The sequence below is a fragment of the Medicago sativa genome, chromosome 1 (genome assembly GCF_051527215.1).
Source record: "Medicago sativa cultivar Bolivia chromosome 1, Bolivia_mono, whole genome shotgun sequence".
Classification (NCBI taxonomy): Eukaryota; Viridiplantae; Streptophyta; class Magnoliopsida; order Fabales; family Fabaceae; genus Medicago; species Medicago sativa.
In genome coordinates, this window is record NC_140749.1 from 20,859,829 (window position 1) to 20,885,000 (window position 25,172).

Genomic DNA, 25,172 nt, shown 5'->3' on the forward strand with positions numbered 1-25,172 from the left:
CTCGCCATTTGAAAGGACCAGCAAGAAAAAAATACTTAAAAACCAATAATGGCATGCTCGCCATTTTAGATATGGAACATGGAAAAAAAAAATTTACATGCTCGCCATTTCAAAGTAAGAACAAGATAAAAAATTAGGAACACAGAGTTGTACAGGAAAAAGCCTGCAAGCTTACAGAGAAAGTTTGAAAAAATGACATGCTCGCCATTTCAAATGAAGAACAAGGGCATTTACGATAATAATTTTCAACTAGGGGCAGATGTATCATTTTTTTTTGTCATAGGGGCAGAAAAAAAAAAATTCTTTAATTGTTTGCTGTTTTGGGGAATCGTTAATCTCTCTTCATTAATACTACAACCCGATTCCCCACTTCTCTTTGAAAATGGAAATTAGAGCATCTTATAGTATCACTTTATTATTACTCTCTCCCTTTCAAAATACATGTCCAATTTTTGCAATGTTTACTATTCACTTGACTTACTTTGACCATACTTCTTTACTAATGTATAAATACAAATATTAGCATATAAGATGTTATTTGATTTGTCTCGACAAATATTTTCAAAATATTAAATTTTTATAATTTTTTATTTTAGATAATTAAAGATATTAACGGTCAAAATTGTGCATTGGCATATGTGAAGTGGTTGACTTGGACATGTATTTTGAAAGAGAAATGATATTTTGACAACTTTTGGACAACTTTCTCTCTCATACTCACATGATGTTGTTATCTTCTCTCTTCCTTTTTCTCTCTCCATTGTTTTTGACCAATAAGAAGTGAGAAAAACAAGGTTGTCAACAAAGTTGTCATGAAATGTAGAGAGTATTATTTTTTGGATTTTTTTAACATATGCAAATTTGCTTAAAAAAATCATGTTTGCATTGGAATTTGTGTATTTAATTTTTTTTTTAATAAATGTATATTTTCTCATAAATAATTATTGTTTTTTAATAAAAAAATTTCCCTTTTAGTTGCTCTAACATGTGCAAAATTGCATATGTTAGACAAACTTTTTTTTTTTTTTGATTGGAGGAGAAGACTTCAAGAGTGATTACTGCTCTGCTTTATAACGCATAAATATACTTCCAAAACTAAGGTGGTGTTTTATTATTTTTAATTATCTAACATCAAAGCCATTAATTGTTATTTTATTTTTTTCATTAAGTGGGTGATACATATTTATATCCTTTCTATATGTGGTCTTAATCTTTAATTAGTTTAGCAAAGTTTGTGGTCTTAATATCAAGAATCTCACGTTCTTTTACAATACAATCAGAGTTGTGGGGTGCAGAAAATCAACAACAATGACTAGCAATAAGGGAACTAAACATACCCTCTCTGCTTCTACTATTCGTTTCTTTAGAGTTATTACCACACCAATTCTTCAAGATGGAAAGCTTGTAAGTTATTAGTACTTTTTCCCTTCATATTTTGTTTTTTAATTTGTTCTGCACATTTGGTTTTCTCTTTTGAATTTTCACTTCATGATGGTAGAAAGCTTGTAAGTTATTAGTACATTTTGTTATTTCTTTTTAGCGTATTATTTTTCTCTCTAAAGTATTAACTTAGGGAAAGCAAAAACAGACAAAAATTAACCCTTTGGAAATGGGAATAGATTATATTTTCAACCCTAAAGATGGGTCGAATAACCCATTTCGTCATCTACAAAAAAAAAAGACATTTGAACAATTTCTCTTATGGTCATGTTAACAAATGTTTTTGGAGGGCGTGTTATGTATTTAAAAATTGAAACAATTTATAACTTTAATTTGAAAATAGTTGTTTGTTAAAATTTCAATGTGTTGAATAGATAAATCTAAGATAAAATTTGCACGTTGAACATTGTAACAGGTGTCTTTATGACATTTGTTAACATTTCTCTTGTCTTATATTGCTTGTGAATTTCTTTATATGTATGCAAACATAAGCAATTCCATGCATTGTAGATGATACCAAAAGGTTTCACTAGGGACCATATGAGTGACATGTCAAACCCAATGTTTCTCAAGACTCCAGATGGCAAAAAATGGGAAATGAGTACGACTAAAATCAATGGGGAATTTTGGTTTCAAAAGGGTTGGAAAGAATTTGCTACACATTATTCACTAGATCATGGGCATATGGTATTATTTCAATACGAAGAAAACTCTCATTTTGTGGTTCATATATTTTCCAAGAGCACCCTTGAGATTGAATATCCTTTCCATGAAAATCAACATGAACAAAGCAACTTTGATCAACAAAGTAGTGATGAGGACTCCATTGAAATTTTGGACAAGTCACCTTCATGCAAGAAGAAAACTAGACCAAAATCACCAATTATGTGTCCTCAACCACATAAGAAATTGAGAAGTGACTCAAGTGAAGGTGTTGGAACAAGCTCGAGATTCCAAAACCTGCCTAAGCATCATGTCCAATCTAGTGGTACATTTTATGAACATATTCATTATTTATCTTTTAATTTATCGAATGGAAATTTTGAAGTCGAATGTTCATAAACATCTATGTTGTTCATTTTCCTAGAGGATACGGGTGCTAGCGCTGAATTCCGAAAAGTAAAGCACGAGCTAGAACAAGAACAAGACAAAAAGCAATACCAAGAGCAGGAGCAGTTAAATAGAGTTAGAAGCTTCAAATCAAATAATCCTTCTTTCAGGATTACCATGAAGTCTTCACATATTTATAGTCATTCCTTGGTGAGTCTTTGATTAATTTTGATTTTTATGTTAATATCTTCATTTGAAGCCAAAATATATGCATTGAACTTTGAAAATGATATTAACACTTACAATAACATTTGTTAAAAAGAATTCAGAGGGATTATACTAGTAATTGGTTATATATTTAAGATGAAATGTAGCTAAACTAAGTCGTATATTCCGAAATTAAAATGCAGTATGTCCCATCACAATTTGCTAACAATCATATGAAGAAAGAGCAAAGTGACATTCTTCTTCAACTCTTGGATGGGAGAGTTTGGGATGCTAAATATTTTTCTGGAAGAATTAAAGGTGGATGGAAGAAATTTGCAGTACACAACAAGTTGAAAATTGGAGATGTGTGTATTTTTGAACTAACCAAAAGCCAATACCTTACTTTGAAAGTAATAATATTTAGACTTGAGGAAGATCCACATTCCCCTCCCCTTCAAGGTAATCCAACTTGTTTTTTTCTTTTGAAGTATTTCCTTTTATTACCTTGTTTTATCTTCAAAATAATGGTTGCATTTTTTTCCCTTTAGAATCAGTTCAACGAGACAAAGACTTCTCGGATGTTGAAAGTGAAACTATTATGACAAATAAAGGTAAATTCTAGCATCGATGTTCTGCACATATGGTGAACAACTAATTATAGTAAGAGTAACTCTTTGAGTAGTTGGGACTGATTTCTCTACGAGGGAGAATCAGGCCGCAAACAAATTTTGAGGAATCAAATTGATAAACTGAGTTGTTTTTGTCGCGTTATGACAGGAGAGAAGGCAACTCAAAAAACTTCATTGCGGACAAAGGCTGAATTCTTTACGAATGAAGCTGAGAACCAAGCTGATAAATTCAACTCCAAATATCCATTTTTCAAGGTCAATATTATGCCAAATCAACGAGGGCATTCTAGATTGGTAATGTTTATTATAATGAAAATATATCATATTATATGAAAATTTTGTATTATGCAAACCAAAAAGTGCTGTTATACTTTCAATTTTCATTAACCGTTAAAATGTTACTTGATGCAGCATGTACCAAATTCCTTCATTACAAATTACTTGGATAACAAGGAACAGATGGTGATGTTAAAGTTTGGGAAGAAATTGTGGCCTGTAAAGTTGCATTGTTATTCCAACATGAAATCAGGCCAGTTTTGTAGAGGTTGGAAGCTATTTTGGGAAGAAAATAAATTGAAAGGTGGAGATGCATGTGTCTTTGAGCTTATCAAGAGGGAAGATGTTGTGCTTAATGTTCATATTTTCAGAGGCAATTGAGATTTCAAGCTATGGTTACCATAATAATTGTGCTGTACTACTACTATATTAGCTAATTCATAAATATTTTGAAGCAGAACATCACCATAATTAAATTTGATATTTTTTTGAAGATTTCTTTCACAACAAGCAGCACATGGGCGCATGTGAGAGAGGGGGGAAATTTACTTTAAAAGGTCATACAACCATTTTACAATTGAAAGAAAATGTGTACAAATTGACTTAACATGAGTGCTATAGACGCTCTCCTTTTCACACTCTTTATAACACTTGCTTTTTTATTGGATGAAACTCATGTGATTTTACACTTTAGAAATGGAACCCACATAAAATGGTGAGACTCACATAAATTTTATCAAATAAAAGAGCGAGTGTTAAAGAAAGTATTATAGTGAGAATGTTCCTAGCATTTCTCTTAACTCAAAATAACCAAATGTCATTTTTCACATATAAGATCGGGAGTCGAAAGTGGAATACAATAAAATTTGAAATCCATGTTCTCATCCGTATGATATGAAGTTGTGCTTGTTATGTGTGACTTCTTGTAAGGAAAAAGACGAATAGTGTGTTGCTTTACATTTTCACATGTGTGTGACTTTTTGTTTATATATATAAGGGTTGTTAATTTACATTTATATCCGAGTCACCCACTATTTATATCCATATACTATGTTCAACACGAGTTTAACATGAGTGTCACTTTTAACTTTAGAAACCGATTTTGTAACGTTGAGTTAGTTTCAACTCAAATTCAAACATGCTTCATCTTCCAAGCATTATGTCTTTTCAACAACACACCGGCGTTCACTATGGCCGTGGAAGTGATGCTAAGGGAATGCATTTCTACCTAAATATTGAACTTCGTGAGTTGCAAGATCAAGAGCTAGTAAGCATAAATTAAGCTTTTTTTCTTATTCGTTCATTGTTTCCATTAATCTTTTCTAAAGCATCCTCAACGAGTACCATTTCATTTATTTCTTTACTAAAAAAGACACATTTTTCCTTCATTCATGGTTTGATTTTTCTTTGCATTATTATTTATTCACTTTCCAACTCAATTTGCTTCAATCTGGTGGTGTATTAACCTTGTTTGTTTTTATTGTTGAATGAAGTTTGCTTGTTAAAAGAAAAAGCTCATTTTTCAAACCAAATTTTTTACACTTAAAAAATATCAAGTATGTATGATTTGCTACATATTAATCTTCATTACTAGTTCGATCTAAGTTGGAACTCATTGCTTTTTGAAAATGTGTTTGCAGATGATTCCAAGGAATTTTGTAGAAAGATATTGGAAAGATGTATCAAATCCAATATCCCTTAAACTTCCAAATCAGGTTGAGTGCAAAATGTTTTGGGTACAACGCGGTTATGATATTTGGCTAGTGAATTGGAAAAGATTTGCACGATCGCTTAGGTGTGGAGATCTTTTAGTTTTTCAATATAAAGGAGGGTCAGATTTTCATGTCATTATATTAGATGATAGTAAATTGGAAATTGACTATTCAAGTATGAGATGCAACGACGAACAAGATTCTAACAAGCACTTTAAACAAGAAGAAGAAAGTGATTATGATTGTGTTGAGATTCTGAGTGATATTTCTACACCTCAAGGGACAAACATTGACAAGAAAAAAATTATTATGTCTTCAACCCAGCAAAAAATCACAGGCAAGTTCATCTACTTGGTTTGATTCATTTATGTATAAGTAAAATATGTTTTTTAATTATATCCTATATTTATGTAGTACCCTAATTTTGTCCAGATAAATAATTTTTTTACTAAAAAAAGTGATACTAGTTTAATTTTTATTATTGTAAATTTCGTCATAAAATCTAAAGAAAAAGATATAAATGAGATATATTCAGCTAGCCCAATAAATCTGATTAGCCATGTTCATTAAAAAAGGCAAAGAAAATAAGGAAGAAGGAGAGCAGCAAAGATGGACAACCTGCCTTATCCCTACTGGCAGTCGGAGCCTTCGTCGTCGCCGTCAGCCTCCATGGCGGCCTCATCCATTCCGGTCTCCTTGTTCTCCTCGCCTGCTTTCACCACAGCTTCGGACAACATTCCACCGCAATCAGCCCCTATCCACACACATTGGTCCATCTCTCTCACTCTCTCGTTATTTTTATTTTTTATTCTCTTTATCTTATTTATTTTTATTTCATACTTGTTTGGTCCATGAAGCTTGGCCAACTATGTTTATCATTAGGATTTTGTGAATATAGATATATTTTTGGCCTAATGAGTATCAACGTGATCTGTTCTTATTTAGTGTTGATTAAAGAGTTAAACAAATATGTGTCTGTAATGCTACAAATCGAATACATTAGTAGCATACTACTAGTCTTGGTCCAATATGAATGTTTAACCTATTGCTCTTATAAAATATTTTAGAACAAAATTATAACAACTTCATAGTTTTGAAACTCTTTTTTTTTTTAATAAACAAAACAAATCTTTTTGAGGGGTTAACTAGATGTACATCTTTTTAATTCTCGAGTTGTTAAGACATAAGTTGTACAATTTGATTGTTCTCAAACTTACTTTCAAAAATAAATCAATTTAATTCTTAAAAAAAAAAATCAATTTAAGATAATTAAATGGATATGACATTTTTTTTACTCATTGAGCTGTTAGAATACAAGTTGTACAAATTGATAGTTCTCAAACTCATTTTTCAAAACAAATTGTTTTAAGAGGGTTAACCGTTCATCTTTTTAATCCTCGAGTTGTCATGAAACTCACACTTACAAAACAAATCATTTCACGAGGTTAACATAATGTAGGGTTAATATGTGTTTACCCCCTGTAATTTGGGCGAGTTCCGGTTTTCCCCCTGTAATAAATTTTGTTAAAATTCAGTCCCTGTAATTTGAAGATTCCGTCGAAAACCCCCGGGTCGAATCTGGCACACGCCAGGTGCTGGTGTGGCGTGCCACGTCACCTTTTTATGATGACGTGGCACGTTGACTGTATAATTATTTTATTTTTTTATATTGTACACGTGGCATTTATTATTTTTTTTTTATTAAAAAATATTATTTGTAATTAAAAAATATTTTTTTTAATTAGAAAAATATTTTTTTTAAAATTTTATTTTTAAAAACATTTTTTCAAAAAAAACGGAAAAAAATTTTAAAAAAAAAAAATGAAAAAATTAATAAAAATGAAAAAAAAATCTGGAAAAATTTTAAAATAAAAAATAAAATCTGGAAAAAATAAAAAAAATGAAAACATTTTGGAAAAAATTAATAAATTTCGAAAAATTCATATTTCCAGATTTTTTTCAATACCGGAAAAATGAAAAAAATTCATTTTTTTCAGAAAGTACTTTTCAAAAATGTCCTCAATTTTCAATACAAATAATTTCCAGATTGTTTTTATCCTCAATTTTTAAATATTAGAAAATATTCTCAAATTTGTAACACATCGTAAAAAAAAATTGAAAAAAAATCTGAATTTTCCTAAATTTTTAAATAAATTGTACACAGATTTTTAAAAATAAAAATATTTTCAAGATTTTTTTTCGTTGAGAAAATTTGAAAAACTTCTTTTTCGAAAAATAAAAACAATCTGGATTTTTTTTTTAATATTTACGATGTATTACATGTTTTATTTGTATTGAAAATTGAGGACATTTTTGAAAAGAAACAACCAGTCCCAAAGAGCTGATTAATCTTTTTTCAAAAATTTCAAAATTGATCATTTTCAAAATTTTCAAGATTAATCATATTTATAAAAATCATGTCCGAATAACAGGATACAATGTATATTGATTGACACCGGTATATAAATCATGTTATACGGTTGAAAGACAAGTACTTTCCGAAAAAAAAAGAATTTTTTTCATTTTTCCGGTATTGAAAAAAATCTGGAAATATGAATTTTTCGAAATTTATTAATTTTTTCCCGAATGTTTTCATTTTTTTTAATTTTTCCAGATTTTTTTTTTATTTTTAAAATTTTCCAGATTTTTGTTTTCATTTTTATTAATTTTTTCGGTATTTTTTTCATTTTTTTTTATTTGTTAAGAATTTTTTTCGTTTTTTTAAAAAAAAAATTTAAAACATTTTTTTTAAAAAATTTTAAAAAAAACTTTTTTTAATTAAAAATAATATTTTTTAATAAAAAAATAAAAAATGCCACGTGTACAATATAAAAAAATAAAAATAAAATAATTATACAGTCAGCGTGCTACGTCATCATAAAAAAGGTGACGCACGCCACATCAGCACCTGGCGTGTGCCAGATTCGACCAGGGGGTTTTCGACGGAATCTTCAATTTACAGGGACTGAATTTTAACAAAATTTATTACTGGGGGAAAAACCGGAACTCGCCCAAATTACAGGGGGTAAACACATATTAACCCCATAATGTATCTCAAGTTGTTAGAGTGCACGATGTACAACTAGTTTGTTCTCAAACTCACTTTTAAAACAAATGAACAAACTCATGTTCTCACACTCAATATCTTTATCTACTTAATCAAATAAACATTGTATTTTCTTAGAGTAATGATATTTTGACATCCATTTGATGACAACTTTGTTGACAACCTTGTTTTTCTCATTTCTTATTGATCAAAAACAATGGAGAGAGAAAAAGGAAGAGAGAGAGAGAATAACAACATCATGTGAGTATGAGAGAGAAAGTTGTCAAAAAGTTGTCAAAAAGTGGTTGTCTAAATATCATTTCTCATTTTCTTAATCGTACTTATCGTAACACCTTTTTTTTTTTTAAATCAACCAACGCACAAGCATTTTAAACACAAGAACTACGTAGATTTGAATTTTCCATCACATTGGGAGGTACATAGGGAGGTACATATAAACAAGAGAATAGTCTTTTCAAGCACAATAATAATGATTAATCTCTCTATTTTAAAACAAAACTCGTATTTAAAAAATATAAATTCTAATTCACATTTAATAATAAGGAGCAAATAAGTATTTTTAAAGTTAACATAAAATCTGCACAATTAATTCGAGCTAATCAATTTCGAATGGATGTTGTAAGGTGCTAATGTCTTTCATGCGCATAATCGAATCATGAACCTTAAATCTGGTTTCAAGGACAATTTTTTCTTTTTAAAAGGTCTTTCCAACGTTTTCCCTATTAACATAAACTTTGATGCCCAATTTGGTTGGCTAGTTCAGCTTCTTAAAAAAAAAAACATAAACTTTGATGCAAATTCATTATTTTCGAGCAACCCTCAAATTTTTAGGCGGTGACAATTCATCTCAAATTTTATTGTTAATACTTATATTCGATTTTTATTCCATACAAATTACAAAAGTACATGTTTTCAGTCCCTAAACCACTTTATTTATGTATGTTTTTTATTGCTTTTGTTTAGATTAAAGGTAGTTTATTGCATCTTTATTTATAAAATTCAAAGTTTTAAACAAATTATTCATTTTAGGGTTTTTTTCCTCACTTTGTTACAGCTTTTTTTTATTAAAAAATGAGACCACAAAAAGAAATTTCTTGAATTAAGCTTTTTTAAATAGCTTCTATCACAAATTATTATTTTTATAGATTATTAAAAAAATATTGTTATAAATAAATAGAAAATATTTTGTTTTTAAATCTCTAAAGTTGAATTGTGTGCATTGCAATTGATGAGAATATACATTGACTATGTGTACAGGAAGCATGACTAAGAAAGCAAAGAGGTGTTCAATAACTGAAGTGTTTAATGAGAAATCCAATAATGGAAATCCAAGTTTTGAACTTAAATTGACACGAAGTTATGTCCATGGCCGTTTATGTGTAAGTTTACATTTTAAAATGTCTACTAATTTTTGGCTTTAATTAATATCTCTAACAAACCAAGAATTGAAACAGTGGATACCAACTAAGTTTTCAAGAGAATACTTGAACGAGTTCGAAGGGATTGCAAGGTTAAGGGTTGGTGAGGATAGAGCTTGGAAGGTGAATGTGAAGTTTGATTATGTTAAAAGATGTTCTATTCTAAATGTAGGTTGGAATTTATTTACCAAAGATAATAACTTGCAAGTTGGTGATGTGTGTAAGTTTGAGATGACTCAATCTGAGCCACTTTCATTTACTATTTTTATTGCTCGAGTTAGAGAGGAACCAAGCCCTAACAAATTGCAAGGTTTTTCTTACTTTCTTCATTATTTGTTTGTTTTGGTTATTAAAATTTGTTGTTTTTTACTATTGATATTTGATCAACATTTATATTAATCAATTTTTCACTAATTTCTTAATTCCTTTTATAACTTTCTAGGTTATGAAAAAGAGATATCTTCAACAAATTCAGGTGGTTCTAATGAGATGAAACATAACATATATGAGCTTTTTGTGAATTCCTCCTACCCGGTATGATTAATTACTTACATAAAATGTGGTAACTATGTGCATGTGTGTGTGTTTTTATATAGATAATGATATATTTGTTTCCATTTGCAGTTCGTACCTGATGATTTTTTTGATTAGACATATGAATGATATGGAAAATTTAAGGAGTTGAAAGATTGCAAATTGCAGATTGGAGACACTTGTTGCTATAAGCTGATTGATGAGAAAAAATTTGTGTTTAAAGTTTCGTGTGAAAGAAATAACTCACGAGCTTTTAGAGATACTACGATGATTAGTGGACATTTATTAATACTATATTATTTCTATGATTTGTAATTTTGTATTTGTGAGAAACTATATTTCATATGAATTATATATCAATCATTCGACTAATGTAGTAATGTTTAGTTTGTTATTCTTTTTAGCCTTCTTTATTTTTCGATATTCTCTCTCAAATGCCTATGCATTCTTCCAATCCTACATGGAGAGATAATTTGCAGATGGATGAGAACATTGATCATTATACTTAGCTTTGTTTAAACTACAATTCAATTGTGGTTGGTTCAACCAATTCATTTGTTTTTTATCATAAAAATAATTTTTTTGATATATATTAGTCATTTGATTCCATCATTTAATGGATTGATACATGATCTAGAAATATCACCGGTTTGAGAATTCCAAATGCTTTCACCAAGTGTTTTGTCAAATCAAAGCCAGTGTTTCTCAAGGGTTGGAAGGAATTTGAATATCATGAATTTGAATATGACAAATTGGATTGACAAAGGGTTGGAAGGAATTTGCTACACATTATTCATTAGATCCTGGACACATGATTGTGTTTCAATAAATTTTGTGTGTGTGTGACCATATTAGAATTTCTCTTTTACAAGAGTAATTTTGAAATTGATATGGCAGCACCTTAGCATAGCAATAACATTCCTGGTATGCAGCGGAAACCAAGTTTTTCATCCATATTCCCAAAACTGTTTTTATTCAGGAATCACGTACCAAGCACTTTAAAAGGTTTCGACAGTTATGAATGATCTAAAATGTTCATGCTCATACTTTTTTGAATCGATCTCATAAAACTCCAAAATGATCATGCTTATAAAATTTATACCGTGTGTGTTAACAGTCCCACATTGGATCTTACACCTCACTCAACTTACAAGTTAAGTTGTGTAGGGTTGAGTTAGCCTCAATTCAAATTTCACATAAACAAGTGACCCCAATCTTCACTTTGCATTCATTCACATCATTATCACAACTAATTAACATCTAAAGTGACCCCATGAGTGAAAGTTCTAAGACAACACCAGTTGTGAGTTCCCTTGTATTCTAGAGTGATTGTATGAGGTTCATATATAACATCTACTCACAGAATGACGAAACACAAACATTCTTCTAAGCATCAATCATCTCAAACAACATATGTTGGATTCCACGAACAGTAACCAACTTGCTTTTCAAATAACTTATTTCCAATGCTTTTTGGTCGGTTTTACTAATATCTAACACAACATCACATATCATCTCCAACCACCGTTTCCGATCTACCTTTTCTGTTGCGGAACAGTACTTAGCAATATCTCCATGAGTGCGGAAAATATCTCTTAACACCGGCATATGTTCCGGCATCATTTCATATTGAAGCATGTCAGCATCCTCCTCCTCTTGCAGAGTACGTAATCTTTTGAAATGTATATTTCTAACAGCTTGGTGTGGTGGACGACTATTGTTCTGATTTTTTGGTGGTCTCCCCGGCCACTTTTTGGAAGATGATGTAATGTTCGGGGTGTTAGTGTCCATAGCAACAACCTTGATTTTTTTGTTGTTTTTCTTTGATTTGCGGGTGGGTTGTTATGGTGTGGGGTTCAATCTTCTTCTTGGCGAAAATGGGAGAAGAAAAGTAGCTAGTAGTTATAATTCTATAGTTTATCCACTCCTTTTTTTTTATCATACTAATAATAAATAGGAGAAGAAGAATCAAGCAGGTTGTGTGTATAGCATGTGCTACTCCTCTCCTATAAACGGGAGAGGAGCAGCACAGGCTATACACACAACTTGTTTGATACTCTTCTTCTCCTATTTATTATTAGTATGATATAAAAAAAGGAGTAGATAGGCTATAGAATTATAACTACTAGCTACTCTTCTTCTCCCATTTTCGCCAAGAAGAAGATTGAACCCCACACCATAACAACCCACCCGTAAATCAAAGAAAAACAACAAAAAAAATAAAGGTTGTTGCTATGGACACTAACAGCCCGAACATTACATCATCTTCCAAAAAGAGGTAGGAGAGACCACCAAAAAATCAGAACAAGAGTCGTACGCCACACCAAGCTGTTAGAAATATACATTTCAAAAGATTACCTAATCTGCAAGAGGAGGATGCTAACATGCTTCAATATGAGATGATGCCGGAACATATGCCGGTGTTGAGAGATATTTTCCGCACTCATGGAGATATTGTTAAGGACTGTTCCGCAACATAAAAGGTAGATCGGAAACGGTGGTTGGAGATGGTATGTGATGTTGTGTTAGATATTAGTAAAACCGACCAAAAAACATTGGAAATAAGTTATTTGAAAAGCAAGTTGGCTACTGTTCGTGGTATCCAACATATAAAGTGGAAGTAGAATGGAATAATTGAACCCTTAAACACATGATTTTGAACATCAATCATCTCAAACAAACAAGTGTCTCCATCTCCAATCTTCACATTGCATTCTCTCACAAATTCTTGCCAACCTTTACTGAACCACCCATAATCGAGGTATTGATTATAATTCACCTCTACAAACCATGTTCCTTCCCCTACTCTCAACTCCACTAAATTTCCACTAAATATATTATGCCTCTTCAACAACTCACTTGGTAGTACAACCAGCTGCATATTTAAGAACAGATCAAAATTTTCTACATTCAAACACATAGCTATATACATGGTTACAACATTTTAAGTAACTCATACCTTGTCTAATGATGTTATAAAAACCTTCAACATCTCATGTAAATTCGTCGGACTTACAAAATCTGTAGTAATTAACAACAAAGAAAACATAGTTTAAGATATTTGCATGAATTGTACACAGTAAAAACATGAAAAATAAAATCAAGATAAATGGATAGTACTAAGACCATGTGTTTTTGTGCAGCTCTTGAAATTCCTTCTCCTAAATTTTCCACATATTCTAGACTATCTTCTATTGGTGTCGTCTCTGATTTTTCTTGTCCACAACCTTGTCAGGAAGAAATGACAACATGGATTTAATAAATTCATATAAATGTGTAAAGATTTTTTACACAACAAAATAATTATAATCGTAAGATCATTATAACTTAGTTTAAATATGCTTTTTGTCCTCGCAAACATATTACTTTTTGCTTCCAATCCGTGTAAAAAAATTAATCCTAGTAAATACGTCACTCATTACTTTTGATCATTGTTTTGTTTTAGTCCTCGTAAATTTTGTATTGTGTTAGAAATAATCATGTAATATATATGTTCGTAATATATATTTTAATCTTTATGTAGCCAATATTATAATGACTAAAATCAAAGTTGATAGAGGAATGCTAAGGACACACCGTCAATGCACTCAATTAAAAATACTCATCTTTTTTTTTCTAATCTATAATGGGTTAACTGGTTAAACAAGTTAAAACTATCTTTTTACGATTTTACTTTACAGTTATTGGTCACCACAATATACAGGAATGCTAAGGACACACAGTCAACGCACTCAATTAAAAATACTCATCTTTTTTTTCTAATCTGTAATGGGTTAACTGGTTAAACAAGTTAAAACTACCTTTTTACGATTTTACTTTACAGTTATTGGTCACCACAATATACAATATCCACAACCCACTATTATCCTTCATCACGAGTTTTTATCACGGTAACATTAACATTAACATGTGCATTTTAACCTATGCAATAGAATAGAGTTCGTGAGACTGGCTGAAAGGTTGTACAATAAAGTGAAATTGTTATTAGTTCCACTGGAAAAACTGATGTCCAACGATTTTCAGATTCATGTTCTGGATCGCTAGAATTGTGTTTCAGATTCAAACCGTCACTGCAAATATTAATAATTTTAATTTTAGTTCTAATCACGTTTGTTTGATGAGGTGGAGTGTCATTAGCGACATAGCACCTATGTGTCAATCGATGACTGGGTATAAGTGATGCCACATCAGCAAGACTTACCTGAATGAACATTTTTGCCCTTAATGAGAAAGTCCACGCGTGAAATGGTATATTTGCCCAGGTCTTCGTCTTTTCATCTTCCGCATCAAACTCTTTCTCTAAATCCATAATCTCTAAAAATTCCAAATGAGTCTGAGTGCAAAATGTTTTAGATTCAATTTGGCTTTTGAATTGGAAAAGATTTTCATGGTCGCTTATATGTGAAGATCTTTTAGTTTTTCAATACAAAGGAGGGTCACATTTTCATGTGTCATTATATCAGATGATAGTAAATTAGAAATTGACTATTTAAGTATGAGATATAACGATGACAAAGACTCTAACAAACATTGTAAACAAGAAGAGAGTGATGATGATGATTGTGTTGAGATTCTGAATGATATTGCTACTACTTCTGCTACACCTCAAGGGACAAATATTGACAAAAGAAAAATTAATATTAATGCAACCAAGCAGAATGTCTGAGATAAGTTTATTCATATTAAGAGAAAAATTTGCCAAGTGACATTTTGTAGGGTTGCATTCATATTAGTTTTTCTCTTGTCAATATTTGTCCATTGAGGTGTAGTAGAGGTAACAGCTATATCATTTAGAATCTCAACACAATCATCATCATCACTCTCTTCTTCTTGTTTATAAGGCTTGTTAGAATATTGGTCATCGTTGCACATCATACTTTAATAGTCTATTTCTAAATTACTATCATCTAATTTAACGACATAAAAATCAGACCATCCTTTACATTGAAACACTAAAAGATCTTCACATCTAAGCGACTGTGCTGTGCAAATCTTTTCCATTTCAGAAGGCAAGTATCATCATCATACCCATTTCATTTTGCACTCATACTCATTTGAAAATTTTAGAGGTATTGGATTTGATACTCCTTCCCAATATTTCTCTACAAAATTCTTTGGAATCATCTACAAACACATTTTTAAAAACCAATGAGTTCGACACTGGATTGAACTAGTAATGAAGAATGAGCTTTTATTTTAGAAGAAGCAAACATGATTCAATAATAAAAAATAATCAATAACGAAAAATCATTTTATAAGCAGATAGAAAGCATAAACAATAGCAAACCTAAATAAAACATTTTCATTTCTCATTGTTATTTTTCCTTACATGCTAGTAGGTTGTGTTACCTGAATGAACATTTTTGCATTCATAAAACAATATAAGCAGCAGAGTATTCAATAGCATAAGAGGTCGCATGTTACAGCAGAGTATTCAATTTATCATAAAACAATATAAGCAAAAGGTTGGCCATGCTAGTAGGCTGTGTTATAACAAAATCTATAAAAAGTGGAAGAAAAAATAATGAATAGGATGAAAGAATAAAGCTAAGTGTGCTTACAAGCTCTTCTTCATTTTGGCAGCGGCCGGTTCCGGTCGGGGTTCGGTCTGAGATTTGCTATCCGCCGCCGTCCATTTAAAGGATTCGGTTATGGCGGTGGCGGGTTGTCGGCTGTAGCGGGTGGTCGGCCGGACTCCGTCGGTTGTGTATTAAACAAGATCTCGTAAAAAAATTACAACAAAAAAACGGAATCACAGTGTGATAAGCGAGGAAGAAATGGTTCTAGATTCGTTGGTATTCACACCTTATAACATGCATGTGAAAGAATGAAGAAAAATTATGTTGTCTGTAATTTGGGAGTGGGAATAAACGAAGAAGAAGAAGTAGAAGAAGAAAGAGTTGAGATGTATGGAGCTGAGAGAGGAAAAGCTCTCAATTGAAAGGAATTGAAGTTGTAGACTTGTAGTATTGGTAGACTACTAGACTTTAGTTCTAGCAGGAGGAGATGTGATGTGTGTATGCTTGTGTAATGACTTTGGTCATAAAGTAGATTAATGCTTTTTGTGAGTTCCAAGACAATTGAGAGATGAAGTGAAGACGATACGTCTCTGTAGCCAGCTTTTCACATGGTAAAAGTAAGCGTTGTGTTAACCGGTGCTCCGAGGCACTGGTTAAGGTATCTAAAAAAGGAAAAATTAAATTGAAAAAGACACTTTTTTGACTTTTGAATAATTGATTACACAATTTTCAATGCAAAAGTTTCTACTTTTACTTCCTTAACCAATGCCCTGGGGGCACCGGTTAATATTTCCCTAAAAGTAATTTTTATCACTCGCAATACAAACTGTCGGTTATTGGGTACCGGCGGATTCATTTTTGCAATCCAAACCCGACCGTTGTAAACCATATAAAACCGAAAAACATGAAACACCAACCCGTGACCCCGTATATACCCGACCCGAATGGCCACGGTCTTACCGGATTGGACGGTTTTCGGGCGGGTACGGATATTCTGTCCAGCCCTAGAATGCATTCCCTTAGCTTCACCCCACGCCTATGGTGAATGGTGTGTGTTGTTGAAAGGATATGATACTTTGTTTTTTGTGAAGATGAAGATACAGTAGAAACGCTTTAAATTAATACTCGGTAAATTAATAAACTCTCTAAAATAATAAATTTGTCCGGTCCCGACTTGGGTCAATGTAAAAAATTGAAAAACTCGATAAAATAATAAGATAATAATTTTTCGGGAGATTCCTTTATAATTTTCGGTCCCAAGAAAATCATAAATTAATAATTCATAGAAACTAAAAACAATATATTACACTCTATTGAAATATGACTCAATAGTTGTCTGTTTTCCTTTAAGTTCAAAAGTCATTATTGATTTCCAATGCATATGAACACAATAGTTACTAATTTACGTTGAGTCCCAAGGTTTGTTGCAATGAAATTCTAAGAGGCATAGACTAATTTGCCTTTTTGTTTGGTATGTATAGTATAATTACTTAAAAACTCTTTAAATTAATAATTATTAATTTATCGATAAATTAATAACTCTTTAAATTAATAAATTTTTCCGGTCCTGACATTATTAATTTATAGAGTTTTAATGTAATTGTGGGATTGTTTTTGGTAGTAATAATTGTGATACTTTTACACTCATGTGTATAGTAATAGGACATTACTTGCAAGTGTAACCTACGCTACTGCCCTATCTATCTACCCAAAAAAACTTACATCTCTGAGCATAGGTTTTTATTTATTATAATGCCGTTGAGGATAGATTTTCAAGAAATATAGTTGAGGCTTTTAAAGAAACAGTGTTCTAGCTGATGGAAATTAAATTACTCTGACTTTTCACAACACCTCGGTGTAGGGGCGTGGGGCATGAAAACCGGATTCACTAACCCAATGCACAAACTAATTAGAGCATCACAATGAAGAAATAAATTGTTGAGTAATTAAATACTTCCTCCGGTCCTAAATATAAGCAAATTTGACTTTTTAGATTCATTCAATTAATGATGTATGTGGTCCATAATATGAACAACATACATCACTAATTGAATGAACCTAAAAAGTTAAATTTGCTTATATTTAGGACCGGAGGGAGTAGATGTTTTGTGTGTATATCACTTATTTATAATTTGGGTTATATTAACCGGTGCTTCTGAGGAACTGGTTAAGGAAGCCAAAAGTGAAAATTTTAAGTCAAAAAGAACACTTTTTAAGCTTTTAATGTAATGACAGCATAACTTTCAATGCAAGATACTACTATATTTAACTCCTTAATCAGTGCCCCGGGGCACCAGTTAACATTTCCCTTATAATTTTTCACACAATTTTTTTAAACGAAACCAGTTAATTATCTATCGATACGGGTATATCATTACCTTCAATATATTAATCTTTAAAATGTTTTGTTAACGAGTGTCCTTAAATTAAGAAAATATTTTTTAAAAAAAGTCTAATGGTTTAATTTTCAATGTATTAAATGCACAAGTTTTTTAAAAAAATTATTATTTAAGCCCTTTAAAGAGTGTCACAGAGACACTCATTAAATTTCCCATCTTTAAAAGAGTGGAACTCCTTCCATGGTCACAAGACCAAACCAATAATGTTTGGACACACGCACAAAAAGATTCTCCTCAAAATATTCAATCATCTTTTTTATCAGTTGCCTCTTTATTATTCAAAAAAAAAAAAAAAAAAAAACTCCCTCCGGTCATTATTATAAGCAAATTTTGACTTTTTAGGTTCATTCAATAAATGATGTATGTGGTCTATAATATAGACCACATACATCATTTATTGAATGAATCTAAAAAGTATAAATTTGCTTATAATAGTGACCGGAGGGAGTATTTTTTATGTGTGTGTGACCAAACACTTTTTATTTGGTCACGTGACCGTATTAGAATTTCTCCTCTTAAGTTGCCCAAAATTGTTTCCTAGTGGAAATACCTCATAGCATCTACAATGGTGAGGTCTTCACCATTTAAGACCTGGTACCTAATAGGTACCCACATTGTGGAAAAAAAAAGTGAGGGTCTTAAAAGATGCAAGGTCTAAATTAAGACATTATTCTTAAATAGGCCCACATCACATTTTTATTAAAATAATAATTAAAAAGTGTATTAAAATAGATATTGTATTAAATAAATAATATTGGTGGGACCTAATTAGACCTTTTGTTAGAGGATCTCCATTGGAGTGGTTGAATACCTATTAGATACTATTATTAAAAAATTATTAAAAAGTAATGTGTCAATGTGGGACTCATTTAAGACCTCAAAGATACGAGTCTTCATTGTGGATGCTTTCATAGGTACATTGTCTTGAACATGACGGGTCCTCACATTAAAAATGGACTTATCTTTCTTTCACTTTTTGATTTTTATTTATATTCACTTTTATATTTATGTATATATTGCACTTTATATTTGTGATCTACACTTTTTATTTTAAATAAAATAAGGGTCACGTTAACTAGTATCTTTGGAACAATACTCAATAAAGTAAAAAATTAGAAACTTTTTATTGAAAACAACAATTTTTTTATTTTCAAAAAATTGAATATACTATTTTCGCCATTTTTTAATACATTATTTCTATATTAGTTTACTTAACTAGTGTCTTAGGGACATTATTTATTATTACCCATAAAAAAATTAATAGTAAGATCTTATTTATTTGTTTTGAGCAAATGATAATTTACCCCTAAAAATTGTAACTTCATGCAAACTCCCCGTAAAATTATTGAAACTTTAAATCCCTTAACATTTGTCAAATACCTTAGTTTCCGTCTAATATGCTAATGTGGTCGTTAACCGCCTGCATGACACTTCTAGGTGGTCAAAAAAGTTATACCACATTACATGAAGTAGTTGACTAGTTTTTATTTAAAAAAATCTGATTTTTTTTCAACGGTAGAATTTGCTCACACCTATCACATGATAACCCTATGTGTAAATACCATTTAAATTTAACACTTATGTGTAAATATTCCTCTTAAATTTAAAACTTATGTAGCAAATACCTTTTAAATTTAAATCTTATAAGCAAACTTGACTCTAAACTTGACTCTAATTTGCAAAATTCAAATTAGAAAGTGCAAGGTGTTGTGTGACCACACGCCACCAAAGAAATGAAGCTTGGACTTTGCTCAAAAAATAATAAGACGAGCCTTGTATTTATCAATTGAACCATTAGATTTTTGTTTCTTGTTTCAAAATTCAAATACAACCGATTGATTTGCAACCAAGAGGCAAGTCTACTAAGTGTCATGTTTTGTTAGACTCTAGAGAATTAATTTCATATTTTATAACTTCTTGCCATAATTCAACATCTAATAAAAATATAATTTCTTTAAGGCTTAATAGATCTTCTTCTAATGCATAAAGCATATAACTTCTATAACATCTCTTTGGATGTTTTTATCTCTATTTCTGATTATTGGAATGTGATGATGCAAATTTAAGTGTCACGATGAAGTTATGAAACAATTCATGGAGATAAGAAAGCAACACCTTTTAAGAGAGACTTAAACCAAAGTGCAAAGATCAATAGCAATATTTTTACAAAGTGTAAAAGACTAAAACCAAACAAAATAAGTGCATAGACCAATGCTAAAAATTGGTAAAAATGCATGAACCAATAACATATTTAAGCCTAAGTTAAAAGAGGGGTTTTTAAAAGAATATATCTCAAATATAATTACTAGACCATGATTTTTTGTTACATTTATCTTGAAATTTTGACATTTAAAAAATTCATAATAAATTTATCTCATTTTAAAAAATTAAAAAATTTAGTAAATGAATTTTTTTCTCAATTTTTCTTCAGAAAACAGTAAATGAATTTTTTATAATGTACTAAGCGGATCCTTAAAAAAATGTTTAAAAATTCAAAACTTTAAGGATAACTAAACAAATTAGATTATAACTTAAACTAAAATTGAATCAGAATTTTTTTGTAGAAACTAAAAAAACCATTAAAACTAAGTAAATAAACTTGGCAAATCTCTACTTTGTATGTATCTCATGGTAGATCTCTACTCATGTCCTGGCCTGCCTGTTGTGATTTTTTTTTTTCTACCCTTAAAAAAAACGAAAATTATTTTTATATCCTACTTTTAAAAATAATTCAAAAATACCCTACTTTTTCAGATTCTCTGACATCCCACAACCCCCCTGTGGGATACCTTTTTTTTGGACTTATTATATCCCACAACCTAGGGGTGAGCACCGGTCGGTTTCGGCCGGGTTCGGTTCACAAAACCTCATGCAAAGTGAAACCGAAGAGATAATATATAAACCCATTTCCGTCCGTCAACAACAACGGTTTCGTCGGTTTACGGTTGGGATCGGTGGCGGGTTCGGCGGTTCGGTTAGTTCGGTTTACTTCATCTTCATTAATGAGTTGTGGAGAAGGATGATTATCTCATGAAGGTGACAACAAGTTTCTCATCGGAAACAATGTGAAGGACATGAGAAGAAACACTTTCCGATGAAGGTAAATTTCCAGTGAAGTTGCATTTTTTAGGGTATTTTCTCCATTGATGGATGATGAAGCTTTTCCAATATTGCAAGTGTCCAAGCCGTAACATAGAAAGAAGGCTGGCTGGTGAGGGAAGGCGCAAGGCTTTCTCTATAAGAGTACAGAGTACAAATAACTCATTATTGTGAAACTTGAAAGGAGACAAAGCATAAGAAAGTATTTAACTATCATTTATTTATTTATTTTTGTTGAAATGAATTGTCAATTGAAATTTGTAGTTTTTTTTATTATGACTAATAAATATAGTATGTCTAATTTTGTTAGGTGCAATAAATAGTAGGCTGAATTAGTAGCAGGCAGTGCCTAGGCATGTCTTTTTTGCTTCTTTGAACACAAGTGATGTGACTTGTGAGATGAATAAATGGATAACACCAACACGTTAGAGTTAGACATTAGAAACAGAAGCACGTGTAGCTCTCATATGTGTCATATCAGCTATTTGCAACACCAAGTCGGTCGGACATGGTCTTCGACGGTTGTTGGTTTACAAATCCGATTCCGACCGTGAATAACTGTGTCAAACTGAATTTTCCAGTTTTATAGACCCGTGGACCGACCCATATCCGCCCGCACCTTTTATTTTCTATCGGATTTAACGGGTTTCGGTCGGTTTCCATAAATCTGCTCACTCCTACCACAACCCCCCTTTGTGGGATACTTTTTATTTTAATTTTTAATTTTTTTAAATGTCCTACAATCCCCACTTGTGGGTTTTTTTTCCCGTTTTCTTTAAATTAATTCAAGAAATTAATTATTTTTAAAAAGATTATTTCATTAATAATAATTACATAATAGATTAAAAAAACTACAATTGTTATAATTGATGATATGTCCCACACCAAGGTCTAGGGGCATTTCTATCCAGATTTCTACGTGGTTCGTGAATTATTTGCCGGCGAGATCGTTCACGATGAACTACTTCAGGTTCCGTTTGGTCTTCGTCATTGTTGTTTGTAGTAGCTTGCATCTGACTACTTTGACCAAGCGTCAATGAGACATCGTGTTCCCTTGAAGGCCATCCAACATCCAAAAAATGATTATCATTTGAGTTCAATGACAAACGACTCAAAGACTGTTGACCGTACTCGGCGTCTAAACCAGGAGTATTCACAAAATCAAACTCATCACCCGGAATGAATTGGGATAGTAGGTTTGTTGGTGTTGGTGGGTGGTTGTAGTTTGTGTTGTTGTACATTGTGTTATTGTTTTGTTGGTTGTTGTAGGTTTGGTTGTTGTAGTTGGGGTAAGAGGCGTTTGATGGGCCAGCTTGGTTCGGATCATGGTAACTAGTGTGTTGCATTGAATTTTGAATGTAAGTTGACCCATCATGGGGTGCATAATCATATCTTGGGCTAGTATAAGGTGGTTGTTGGATAATATTTTGTTGGGGGGTGTTGAGGAAATCAAACATTGTTGTGTTGGTAGTTTGGTTGGGTAGTGTTGAAAGAAATCCTTGTTCCCAAAAGTCATCTGGCTCTGGTTCTTCTTGGTTGTTATAATTTTGTGGTTCTGGTTCGACCTCTAGCTCTGAATCTGACTGTGGCACTTCCTCTGGTACCTTTTGGATTGAAATTTTGACATGGGGATTGCACTCATTTGTAAACCAATGAATATATACAGGAGTTGGGAGTAGTCTTCTTGGTGGCCGACGAGGTAAAGTATGTTGTCGTCGGTTATCCCAGTGTTCACTCTCTTGAGGAAAGCGATAACTGTTTAATGTGTACCACGACTTGAACCGTTTGTTCAATTTATGGTATTGTCGCATGTCGACTGGGTCCCCTGGTATATTCTGTTGCAACCCAAATTGGAGCTTGACTCTATCGACTGCATGCCATTCAACTTTGTCAAAACATAAAAGATAAGTCGTTGCTGTGCAATCCCAAAAGTCTTCTGGCAAATTGTACACAACTCTCTTGTACGGCATCCATATGAACTAGCATAAAAGAGAAGATTTTGTGTTATTGTTAACATTTTATTTATTTATAAATAAGTATAGTTGAAAAATTAAGGATATATTACTTGATGTTCTAGAATGCGATCAAATTGAAGTCGGTACGATATGGTGTCATGACTAGGATTTTCATAGTAATCTGAACCTGTACATGTCTATCTAACAAATTATTTAAGGAATTAATGAGTAAATAATAAGAAATTTTAAGGGAGAATTTGAAAAAGATTTTGTAAAAAGTTAATTTAACCATACTTACTTTTTTCCTAAAGGGAATTGTAGTGGTTTTCTATTTCTGGGAAAAAGATTTAGTAAAAAGTTAAAAAGTTAATTTAACCTTCTCAGTTCGTGAAACTATCGATCATAAAGAAGGATTGCCAATGGGAGAATACAAGGTCGACTTGCAAAATAAATGGTGTGACTGTGGAAAATTCAGGGAATTACATCTCCCGCGTTCGCATGTCATTGCTGCATGTTCTAGCTTTAGTCACGACTATAAAGTATTTGTCGATCAAAAGTTTCAGAATGAGTGTGTGTATGCTATATACAACATCAATTTCGACGTGGTTCACCACCAACAGTATTGGCCCATTTATGTAGGCCCAAAGGTCATTCCTGATTCGACCATGCGAAGAGCAAAGAAAAGTCGTCCACCAGTTACTGACATTAGAACAGAGATGGACGATGAGGAATATACAAGAAGTTGCGGCGTGTGTAGGATGCCCGGTCATTCCCGTAGAAATTGTCCTAATATTGAGCATCAGTAGTAATCTAGTTGTAATTTATTTAATTTTATTGTATGTTGTTTGTATTTTAATAATAATATTATTATTATATTTAAGTTTTTATCACAAAAAAAACAAAAAACCAAAAAAAAATAAATTAACCCACGCACAAGTGGGGGTTGTGGGACATTTAAAAAAAAATCAAAAAATAAAATAAAATGTATCCCACAAAAGGGGGTTGTGAGATATAATAAGTCAAAAAAAAAAATATCCCACAAGGGGGGGTTGTGGGACATAAGAGCATCTCCAATGGGAAAACTAATTGAATTTTGCTCTTCACCCTGCATATTTTGCTCGCGCCTTGCAAGCCTACCAAAAATACCCTTGCACAAGTTAACATGTGCAAGTGTTAATTATGCGCCACTTAACTAACGTCACGTGAGTTAACTAACGCAGCGTTAGTTAACTCGTGTGGCGTGCTGTCTTAAACATGCAGACCACCCATTCCTCATTTCTCATCTAAAATAAAAAAAAATCTCAAAAATCTCTCTCAAATCACCCAAATCCAAAATTCCTTCAAGTTCAAATCAAACAACACTCTGATAACAAGTAAGTTTTCACGATCAAACACCATTAACCTTTTAATTTTACATGTTAGATTTTTTCTCTTAGATTAGAAATTTTTTAGATTTAAAGTTTGTTTAAATTTTGGTGTTTTTGGCAAGAAATCATACAATGTTAGGATGTAAATGACTTGTGTTGCTTGAATGTTTAGATGTTTGCATGTTTATGTTGTAGTTTTGAGATTTTTTTAGAGAATTTTTTTAGAATTAAGGTTTGTTTAAATTTTGATTTTTTTTGCAAGATATGATACAATGTTACATGCAAATGAGTAATATTGCTTAATTATTTAGATGTTTGCATGTTTATGTTTAATGTATAATTTTTAGGGTTTATGTATAATTTGCACTCCAAGTGTTTGATGAAATGTTTGAATAAGTTTTTTCATTGATTGTGTTTAATTTCTTATTGTGTAGATTTGAAGCAATGGCCGGGTGGATCGACGTTCATGCAGAATTCAACGGCGGAGAACCTCAGAGGTT

The 25,172-nt window shown here is 31.6% G+C and overlaps 3 protein-coding genes and 1 long non-coding RNA gene across 5 annotated transcripts; 3 read left to right on the top strand and 1 right to left on the bottom strand.

Moving 5' to 3' along the window:
• The first annotated feature begins 1,308 nt into the window (after positions 1-1,308).
• Positions 1,309-3,245, top strand: LOC146953523 (B3 domain-containing transcription factor VRN1-like). The gene is made up of 4 exons (XM_085741611.1): positions 1,309-1,404; positions 1,951-2,428; positions 2,528-2,700; positions 2,901-3,245. Exons 1-4 carry the CDS (start codon positions 1,309-1,311, stop codon positions 3,243-3,245), a joined length of 1,092 nt encoding a protein of 363 aa, XP_085597737.1.
• LOC146953524 (B3 domain-containing protein REM19-like) lies at positions 3,245-4,095 on the top strand. Its single transcript, XM_085748449.1, has 3 exons — positions 3,245-3,308; positions 3,475-3,620; positions 3,738-4,095. The coding sequence occupies exons 1-3, from the start codon at positions 3,296-3,298 to the stop codon at positions 3,981-3,983; spliced, it is 405 nt and encodes a 134-aa protein (XP_085604575.1). The 5' UTR covers positions 3,245-3,295; the 3' UTR covers positions 3,984-4,095.
• A 645-nt stretch (positions 4,096-4,740) lies between these two features.
• LOC146953525 (B3 domain-containing transcription factor VRN1-like) lies at positions 4,741-10,693 on the top strand. Its single transcript, XM_085741618.1, has 7 exons — positions 4,741-4,869; positions 5,243-5,651; positions 5,890-6,084; positions 9,639-9,760; positions 9,836-10,109; positions 10,242-10,333; positions 10,424-10,693. The coding sequence occupies exons 1-7, from the start codon at positions 4,741-4,743 to the stop codon at positions 10,448-10,450; spliced, it is 1,248 nt and encodes a 415-aa protein (XP_085597744.1). The 3' UTR covers positions 10,451-10,693.
• A 674-nt stretch (positions 10,694-11,367) lies between these two features.
• On the bottom strand, positions 11,368-16,400 carry LOC146953526 (uncharacterized). 2 transcript variants are annotated; one of them, XR_015010637.1, is made up of 6 exons: positions 16,139-16,400; positions 15,895-16,054; positions 14,535-15,457; positions 13,460-13,560; positions 13,293-13,354; positions 11,368-13,208 (listed from the first exon to the last, which is right to left on the bottom strand). It is a non-coding gene; the product is annotated as an uncharacterized LOC146953526 (long non-coding RNA). The 2 variants fall into 2 exon arrangements; XR_015010636.1 differs by having other exon boundaries at positions 15,895-16,399.
• Positions 16,401-25,172: the final 8,772 nt, after the last annotated feature.

Bases quoted from the DNA above. Each gene is read 5' to 3' on its own strand.
- LOC146953525 (XM_085741618.1), top strand. From the start codon at position 4,741: ATGCTTCATCTTCCAAGCATTATGTCTTTTCAACAACACACCGGCGTT. The intron at 9,761-9,835 runs GTAAGTTTACAT...GAATTGAAACAG, and splicing joins ATGTCCATGGCCGTTTATGT to TGGATACCAACTAAGTTTTC. The intron at 10,110-10,241 runs GTTTTTCTTACT...ATAACTTTCTAG, and splicing joins AAGCCCTAACAAATTGCAAG to GTTATGAAAAAGAGATATCT.
- LOC146953524 (XM_085748449.1), top strand. The intron at 3,621-3,737 runs GTAATGTTTATT...TACTTGATGCAG, and splicing joins AACGAGGGCATTCTAGATTG to CATGTACCAAATTCCTTCAT.
- LOC146953523 (XM_085741611.1), top strand. From the start codon at position 1,309: ATGACTAGCAATAAGGGAACTAAACATACCCTCTCTGCTTCTACTATT. The intron at 1,405-1,950 runs GTAAGTTATTAG...CATGCATTGTAG, and splicing joins TTCTTCAAGATGGAAAGCTT to ATGATACCAAAAGGTTTCAC. The intron at 2,701-2,900 runs GTGAGTCTTTGA...ATTAAAATGCAG, and splicing joins ATATTTATAGTCATTCCTTG to TATGTCCCATCACAATTTGC.